General features: G+C 36.5%; 2 protein-coding genes across 2 annotated transcripts; one reads left to right on the top strand and one right to left on the bottom strand.

Moving 5' to 3' along the window:
- Nucleotides 1-1113: 1113 nt before the first annotated feature.
- Nucleotides 1114-3247, top strand: LOC126965997 (uncharacterized). The gene is made up of 2 exons (XM_050809860.1): nucleotides 1114-1440; nucleotides 2521-3247. The coding sequence occupies exons 1-2, from the start codon at nucleotides 1114-1116 to the stop codon at nucleotides 3127-3129; spliced, it is 936 nt and encodes a 311-aa protein (XP_050665817.1). The 3' UTR covers nucleotides 3130-3247.
- On the bottom strand, nucleotides 1233-3889 carry LOC126965980 (putative nuclease HARBI1). The gene is made up of 2 exons (XM_050809835.1): nucleotides 3263-3889; nucleotides 1233-2272 (listed from the first exon to the last, which is right to left on the bottom strand). Exons 1-2 carry the CDS (start codon nucleotides 3668-3670, stop codon nucleotides 1463-1465), a joined length of 1218 nt encoding a protein of 405 aa, XP_050665792.1. The 5' UTR covers nucleotides 3671-3889; the 3' UTR covers nucleotides 1233-1462.
- Between the last annotated feature and the right edge of the window lie 5016 nt (nucleotides 3890-8905).

Below are 8905 nucleotides of genomic sequence, written 5' to 3'. Positions count from 1 at the left end.
GCTTACCGTTATTCTTAATAATTGTATTCACCTTGCCGACTACTAGTCAGCTTACAATATTGTGTTAGCATTATATATTAAATCCTAATATACTGAAGCCTTGTACCTTGTCTAACGCATGTCAAACTTGGAAATTTACATCCAAATTAAAAAGTAAAATCACTACCTGCCTACGGGGAATAGAACGAAGTATGCTCAACATATAAAGTTGCAAAAAATTCGTCACACAAAAATTAGAGAAACCACCAAAGCGACGGATGCTCTAACTTACGCTAAAAAATTTAAATGGAAGTGGGCTGAACACGTATTGAGGCTAAAGGACAAGAGATGGACCAACAGGGCAATAACATGGAAGGGTCCAATCGGCAAACGTCGCAAAGGCAGACCCCACACGAGATGGGCAGACGAGTTGATAAAAATAGGTGGTACCTGTTGGTCGCACATAGCTCAAGATAGAGACACATGTTATTCTTTAGAGGAGGCCGTCATCCTCACTTGGGATCACACCTCAAGAGGGGTTCATGCAAACACACTTATATTATTATTATCAAGACCTAAACAAATACGTGTAAATATCATCATAAACTTTCTTTTAATTATTTTTTCTTTTGTAAACAATGTAAGTATGTATTTTACTTTTTTATATGAATTATTATTATTATAATATATTAAATAGAAAAGTAATTTGCAAGTTCAATTTCAAATCAACTTCAGTATTCTCAGATAAGTTGATAAAATTCCATGATCCTATCAAGAAATTTTCTTACTCAGCAAACGAGAATGTTCCAAACCTTTAACCTATTCCAGTATAAACGTAAAGGTGCTCCCACATTGCCGTTAGAAAATGTTTAATAACGTTAGTAAACATTTGTTAGCAAACATTTAATCACAAATAAATTTTCATGTTAGAAAATGTTTAGTAATGTTAGTAAAATGTGTTATCTTTTGTTTGTAAACATTTTATAAGGGTGATGGCGGGATAGGCGGTGCGGTGCGGTGGGGGTTAGAGTACGCAGGTCGCTGCGCGTGGTGTCTCGCTTGTCAGTTCCTTTGTGTCAGCGTGCATCGCTGTGCGTGTGTATTAGTGGTTGCGCGTGCGCCAAGCAATAAAATATGTCCGGTAATTGGAATAACGATGATGTTTACAAACTGATTGAAATGTTTCAAGCAAGAGAAGTACTATGGAACACGATGTCAGAGAGCTACAAAGACCGAAATAAAAAACACGATGCTTGGATGGAAATTGCCAGTGAATTTAATATGGATAAAAAAGTAATTGAAAAAAAGATTCGATCACTCGTAGGTCAATTTAACCGAGAATGTAAATCTAATAAATCTGGTGCAGGAGCTAATGAGTCAAGTAAATGGTTTGCATTTAAAAAACTCATGTTCCTTAAAGGCAAAAATATTCCAAGTTTAACTGTCGATGGAGGGTTGCAGGTGAGTTTTATTTTAACGTCTTTTAATAATATTTAGATGCCCAGTCCAAAAACCCTTCATTTGAAAAATATTCTGCGAATTCTTTTCTTATTTCTTTCCCATCATCTGTCAGGGATTCACATGCTTCAAGTGGTGTTAATTGCTGCTGTTCTAATCTCCATTGTCCATCGATACGTGTACCAGTTACTATGTCATCTCCATCATAGTATTGAGATGGAGCGTAAATCATGCTCGATTCAGTTTTTCTTATAAAATTATGCAGTAGCACGCATGTCATAATTAAAGTAGTAGTTTTTTCTGGATCTAATAATATTGTAGTTCGTAAAACTCTAAATCTGGCTGACAAAATCCCAAATGCGTTCTCTACTGTTCTCCTCGCACGACTCAGTCTATAACTGAAGATTCTTTCCTTAGAATTGCTATCCTGTGGTCCTGGAAAAGGTTTTAATAAGTGTTTTTGTAAAGGGAACGCATCATCTGTTACGAACACATAAGGAAGAGGTTTGTTTCTGCCTGGTAGTGAGCTGTCACTGGGTATTTTTAAACTATTGTCGTTAATTTTATTTCGAAATTTTGTGTTTGCGAAAACTCCGCCATCACTTATGCGTCCTTGGCAGCCAATATTCACGTACAGAAAGTTGTATTCTGCGTCCACTATCGCTAAAAGTACAACGCTGTAAAATCCTTTATAGTTGTAATATTCACTGCCGCTATCAATTGGCTTTTGTATGGCTACGTGCTTTCCATCGATACTTCCTAAGCAATTTGGGAAATTCCATTTTTCTTCAAATGAATTTGCCACGTGTAGCCACTCTTGAGGTGTTGTTGGTATCTGGAACAAAAATAGAAGATTAAGAAATAGGCGCGAAAAATAAATTTATAACTCGTTATTCTAACAAATTTTATTGGATATTTTTATTAAGTATGAAATATTAATAGAATACACTATAAAAAAATATGATTTCAGTTAAGGGTTGTTAAGTAATAGAAAAAGAAAATCGCGGTTATAGATTTTTTTACAATTTTAGCTAATTTGACGCGCCTATAACTTGAAATTATCGTTTAGTTCTATTCTTTCAGGGTAACGAAGAAAACAGAATTGCTTCAGAAAACACTCTCAGTTTGAACGAAACAGGAAATACTGTCACTGATGAAACTACGGGCACGCCTTTCGCCACCCCAAAACCATTTCGGAAAAGAAGACGGCCTGAAGTAGAACAAGATCCAACACAACAAGAAGCTGTAAATATTTTACAAAGAATGTACGAATCTAGAAAAAGCAGGGATGAAAATGACGCATTTGGAGAGTATGTCTCGATGAAACTGAAACAAATAAAAAACAGTCATGCTAAGAATACTGCTCAACATCACATTAACAATATTTTGTACAATGCGACAATGGGACAATATGATTTTCCAACAACCTTTACAGACCCAACCGCTAGTAGTTCCTGGGGATACAACTCTGAACCAAATCTATCCACTTTTTCGGAAAATAATGCTGACTGTAGCTCGAGAGGATACTACACCGCACCGAGTCCCTCGGCTTCATTTGAAACCAGTTCTTCGGATAACTCCAGGACACATACTCGTACCAGCGCAAGAACACAGAGTCCGTCTAATTTATCGGAATCAAGCCAAGATTCGACCCAATCATTAAACGATTTGTTGGAATCAATCAAAAATTAAAAAATACATGTTTGGTTTGTTAAGTATTAAAAAAATTATTAGTAAGGTAAGATAGGTACCTACCTAAAGTATGATTAGATTAGATCATATTAAAAGTAAATAAAAAAATAATTAAAAATGTTGTTTGACTTACCTGTATGTATTCCTTTAAAACCTCATTGAGAGCCTCGCACACTTCTGGTACGATAATAGATATCACTTGGTCTGACAACTTGAACACATTTCCAAGACTTTTATAACTGCTACCAGTTGCCAAAAATCTTAACGTTACCGCAAGTCTTTCCGTCACACTTACAGATTTTCTAAATGTAGTGTCTCGTTTGCCTATTTTTGCCCCAATTAAATTTTGTAGATATTCAAATTCGGAACTGTTCATTCTTATAAAATCTTTTAAGCAACCATCAATACCTAAATCCTTGAGATAGTCTGTGGCACTATATTTTCCTCTAGCTTTTAGCGTTTGGCGCATCCAATAAGAGCGCTTTTTCTTCTTTTTTAAACAAAAAATAAAAGCTATTCCAATGAGCAAATCTTCTTCCATTTTCGTGTAGACGTCCTCAGCCCTCAGAAGGCGAAACCAAACTGCGAGCCAATACTAGATGTTATAAAATGTTTAAACATTTTCCATCAATGTAGGAGCACTTATAACATGTAACAGTTTCTAACAAAGTGCAACAATTGTTAACATTTGTTAGTAAATGTTTTGGTGTTATAAAATGTTTACAAACATTTTATAACGGCAATGTGGGAGCACCATAAGACCCTATACCGTGTCTCAGACATAACAGCCCGTAATCACAGCTTAAACAAAACGCCGTTACCATGGCAACGCGTCATAAAACCTTGATCCCAGCTAAATTGCACGACGAATACGGCCCTAGATTACTTCTACATAAACTGGTAGATATAAGAAATGGTTGCAATAACATTATACTTAGTTCTTGTCAGATACGGGTAATGGAAGTTGGAATGACATGTTGGAAAATGAAACAATTGCATTCAGCTAAATCATAATATTAAATGATGGTTTGCCATACATTCTTAAGTTTAAGTCGAAAGAATCAATTCAGCCTTAGCTCAGTATCACCATGATGTTAGATAGGTGGCAAGTAGGCTTGTGTAGCAATAAATTATCATATTATATAGTCATCACTGAATTCTAGCGATTAGAATCTTCTAGTACTCCACAGTACTAAATGATACATTTGTATGTAGAGGCCTCGTTTTTATTGAAATACAAAAAATGCTCACAACATATTTGCGAAATTGAAAAACTCTCTCCATTCCTTATTGATTTGAATTTCTAAACTACTTAGTTGTGATATATATAGATATATAAATTAAGACCTTCTGAACTAATTTATGTTTAAGAAACCGAAAACAGGTTAAAATCTGAATTTTTTATAGCAGATGAGTAAACCTGTGTGAAAAATGCACATGTACTTCCCCTTATGCCTCGCCTCACCTAGTATCAGAATACAGGGTCTCAAAATCTTAAGTGTTTGCCAAATTCGCTGTTACCTAGAAGGCAAATACAAATAGGCGTTAAAGCAGCTAGGACTCATAAATAGAGCTCAGCAATACTTCAAGCCGGCCTACATTCCGGCCACGTATGGAGTATTGCTGGCAACTCTTATCTGGCGCACCCCAGTATAATCTCGAACCAATTGTCCTCCTGCAACGCAGAGTTGCTCGAATTGTTGGGGATAGAGCACTGGGCTCTATGAATGGCTAGATTTGGCGTTTCATAAAGACGTCGCTTCATTGTGTTTCTGCTACCGCATTTATCACGGGAGTGTTCCAAGAAGCTGTTTGACCTGTTTTTGAAATTAGTTTATTAATTTATTGTCATCTTCACCATCTGAATGTGTGGCGTCCGTATAATGTACAGTTTTCCAGGAACTTTCTTCCTTGTACAACTAAGCTGTGGAATCTTCCTTATTCGGTTTTTCCGTGACGATACGACATATTCAGCTAAAGCACGTACACCGTCCTGTGATTCCTCTTATGTTGCAACTGAAAATGGGTGGCGGTGATCACTTAACAACAGGTGACTAACCATCACTTGACCACCACGTTTTTCGTACGTTCTTGTTGTACTTTATAAACTTTTCATGGCAAATAAAAACATTAGATTTCTTTTAAGTGACCTCGTGTGGAACTCAAGTTCCAGTGTGCCTAGCATTTTTCAAATTAGTCAAAACTCTATGTTATTACTACTAATACGTCGAGTGTTTCAATAATTGCGTCGATTTTATCCGTACCGGGGCGACCAGAGCGAAGAGCATCTTTGACATCAAAATTCCCGGAGTGCAAACGCTTAAAACAACTTTCAAAATTGTCGTGGCTTGTGTTGAATTATTCCGTTTGTGTAAAAAACATTCTTATGTATAAATTTTGCTTAATAGATTCGTTTTTGTTTGCTTTTTTAATAACGTTTTTAATTTTATCAAAACCACCCAGATACAAATAATACAGCCAAAGAGATTTCGTAAAATGTTTATACATACTATATGCGAAAAGACTTTTTCCCCGACCTATTATAAGGATATCTAAAAATTAAAGTAAAATTAAAGTACTCTCTCTTCTTTTCCTTCAAAAATCTACATTAAATGTTATACAATGGTACGGAGTCTTGTTAACGTAAATATTTTAATAGTCATCATCATCAGCTGGAAGACGTCCACTGCTGGACAAAGGCAAAAGATCTCCATGAAGATCGGTCCTGTGCTGCCTACATCCAACGTATTCAGGAGATCATGACCAGATCGTCGGACCAACACTGCGGCTTTCGGTACATGGTCGCTATTCAAGGACTTTTCTAACTCACCGGCCATCTGTCCGTCGATTATGTGCCCTGCCCACTGCTACAGTAAACTTTAAAAATAAAAAAATATTTATGGAAAAGGAGGACAAACGAGCATACGGGTCACTTGGTATTAAGTGATCATCACCGCCCGCATTCTCTTGCAACCCCAGCGGAATCACAGGAGCGTTGCCGGCCTTCGAGGAAGGTGAACGCGCTATATTTTGAAGGTGCCCCTGTCGTATCGTCCCGGAAACACCGCAGAAGAAAGCTCATTCGTCAGCTTTGTAGTACGTGGAAGAAAGCCCCTTGAAAACCGCATTGTTGAGGACCGCCACATATCCAGATGATGGGGATGATATCCTAACTTGTGGCGTATCGTGCGAAGGTGGAAGGCGGCAGGAATCATGTGAGACCGCTCGTAGGAACACTCCCCGTGATAAATGCGGAAGAAGACACAATAAACCGACGTCTTATTATTTGGGTGCAAACCATTACATAAAACACCTCCATTATATTGCTCAGTATGCTATTAATAAGTTAAATAAAAGCTTTGCATAACATACAAAGTGGTAACTCCGGTAAATATGTAAATAGTCCTGTTTACATTCTGAACAGGTCCACATAGTCATTTCCTTATGAAAGTAAAAGTCAGTTAACGTAATATTAATCAAATAATGATTTATTAATCGACTTGGTTATGATCATAATAAGTTTTAATCGAACTCGGAGAAGGCTATCTCTACAAATATTTTGTGTGCTGAGTCATACGAGTATATATGTATTTATGGCTCATTTGGACTAAGTGAATCATCCATTGACTCTATAATTTATTTGTGCATTTCAAATAGACCTTTGTAGTGTTCGTAATTACTTTTCCCCATTGATTGGTATATAATGCACGAGGCACACTTAAAGTTATACACTTCTAGCTAATCGGAACTATTTGAAGTTCGAATGTTATATTTTCTGAAACGTTGCTTCTTCTTCTTAATAAAAAAAACTTTTTATTAATTAAAAAGAAGCAATTGGCGGGAAATCATATTATTTATATTATTGTATTTATCACACATCAAACTTCTACGGACGTGCAACTAACGGCCGTTTTCAATAACGTATCTCTAGTTACGGATAAATCGCTGTCACCGTTAAATGACAAGATCTTATCTATCGTATTTCGTATATCGAGCGATGATTTTTTATGATTTTAAAGTCCTCTCTCTCCGCAAGACTGTGCCGCTCGTCTTCAAAATGCTATTGAGAGAGAAGCACCTTGCTTGAGTTCCGTGAGGCGATGGTTTGTTGAATTTGAGAGAAGGGTTTCTTTACATGACGAATTTCGTGAAGGGCGGCCTTCAATGGGGCCAAAAATAATGGGGCTGCTGTTAAGGGACTAATTGAAAAAAACCCGTGAATTACATATAAGACAATTCGAGGACTATTGGGGATTGGTATGAGCCAAATTCAGAAAAATTTACACTAAGAATTGAAACTTCGGAAACTTTGTTGTCGTTGGATCCCTCACGAACTGACAGCGGAGCACAAGCGGGCTCGCGTGGAATAGTGCTCACAGATGCTAACGAAGTACGACCACGGACATTCTAATGCTGTTTATAACACTGTCACAGGAGACGAAACGTGGATTTATTGTGTTGAACCCGAAAAAAAACAGCAATCTTGTGAATGGGTATTTGAAAATGAGAACAGGCCAACAAAAGTTAGGCAGGCGACAAACGTTGATAAAAAAATGATTATTTTTTCTCATCTACTTGTCTCATTGGCACTTGAAGATCATAAGAGAGTTCATGCCAAGTGGTATTCGACCATTCGTTTACCCAAGGTGTTAAAAAAAGTTTGCTAAAGACAAACAAAAAGGCGCGTTCTCCTACATCATGACAACGCTTCTTCACACACAGCCAAAAAAACTAACATAAGTAATTTTTAGCTACCGAAAAAGTACAACACGTCAACCATCCTGCACACAGCTCCGACCTAGCACCCTGTGATTTCTGTATTTTCCCCAAAATCAAAGATTTGATGAGTGGTTTCACTTTTACTAATTCCGAAGAGGCAGTGATACCGTTCAATCAGCACGTAGTAAACATGCCTTCAGATCTGTGGTCTTCCTGTTTTAAAAAATGGTTCGATCGCAAGAAAAGATCTTTAAAATGTAAAGGAGAGTATTTTGAAAATCGATAAACATAATATTTTGGTTATAACATGTTGTTTTACATACACTTAGATATTAGATAGAGTGCAACTACTTTAGTGTGGATACGTTGCTGAAAATAGAGGTTAACTATCTAAACTTATAAATCATAAAAGTTTCTATAGCTAGCAACGCTTTTCGTACCATATCCTATTCTAAAAAACCTTCTACTGTTAAAAATATATATTTAGAAATTCATACGAGGCATCAATCACTACTCAACGGGCAATCCAAAATAAATGGTAATAAAAAATAAAAATTAATTAGACTTAATAGCATAAAACTACTATAAATAATAATAAAGGAAAAATACTATCAAATGAAACCCTTATGTTCTTAAGCATAAATCGTACAGAAAATATTAAACCCGAAAATATTTCAATATGACCTCAGCCTTAAGTAATATTTTGCCGTGATATTGGCGCCGAATTTGAACTAACACAATTTCCGCTCCCTGAGAACTAAGAACCCTACTCATATTAAGACTAATGGAAGTGAAATTCCACGGGACGACTGCTATATTTAGTAATCAATTGAATTTTCATGTTAAAATAAATCAAGACGAAAGGTAAACATATATTCTTACCTCTTCATATAAGAGTGTGGGTACAGGCTTAACAAACAAATAAAATTTGTGTACATTCTTGGATTAAGGATTGTGCTCAGTAGGAAGAGCGCTCGCACGGAACGCGGGACGTCGCGGGTTCGAGTCCAGTATCGTCCATTAATTTTGTTTTCAAATTTTATGTGTCCCAGTAGTG

The sequence above is a fragment of the Leptidea sinapis genome, chromosome 9 (assembly GCF_905404315.1).
Source record: "Leptidea sinapis chromosome 9, ilLepSina1.1, whole genome shotgun sequence".
Classification (NCBI taxonomy): domain Eukaryota; kingdom Metazoa; phylum Arthropoda; class Insecta; order Lepidoptera; family Pieridae; genus Leptidea; species Leptidea sinapis.
Note: the sequence above shows the minus strand (reverse complement) of the source record. Positions and strands in the feature narration are given on the sequence as shown.

Bases quoted from the DNA above. Each gene is read 5' to 3' on its own strand.
- LOC126965997 (XM_050809860.1), top strand. From the start codon at position 1,114: ATGTCCGGTAATTGGAATAACGATGATGTTTACAAACTGATTGAAATG. The intron at 1,441-2,520 runs GTGAGTTTTATT...CTATTCTTTCAG, and splicing joins CTGTCGATGGAGGGTTGCAG to GGTAACGAAGAAAACAGAAT.
- LOC126965980 (XM_050809835.1), bottom strand. From the start codon at position 3,670: ATGGAAGAAGATTTGCTCATTGGAATAGCTTTTATTTTTTGTTTAAAA. The intron at 2,273-3,262 runs GTAAGTCAAACA...TTTTTGTTCCAG, and splicing joins TTTTAAAGGAATACATACAG to ATACCAACAACACCTCAAGA.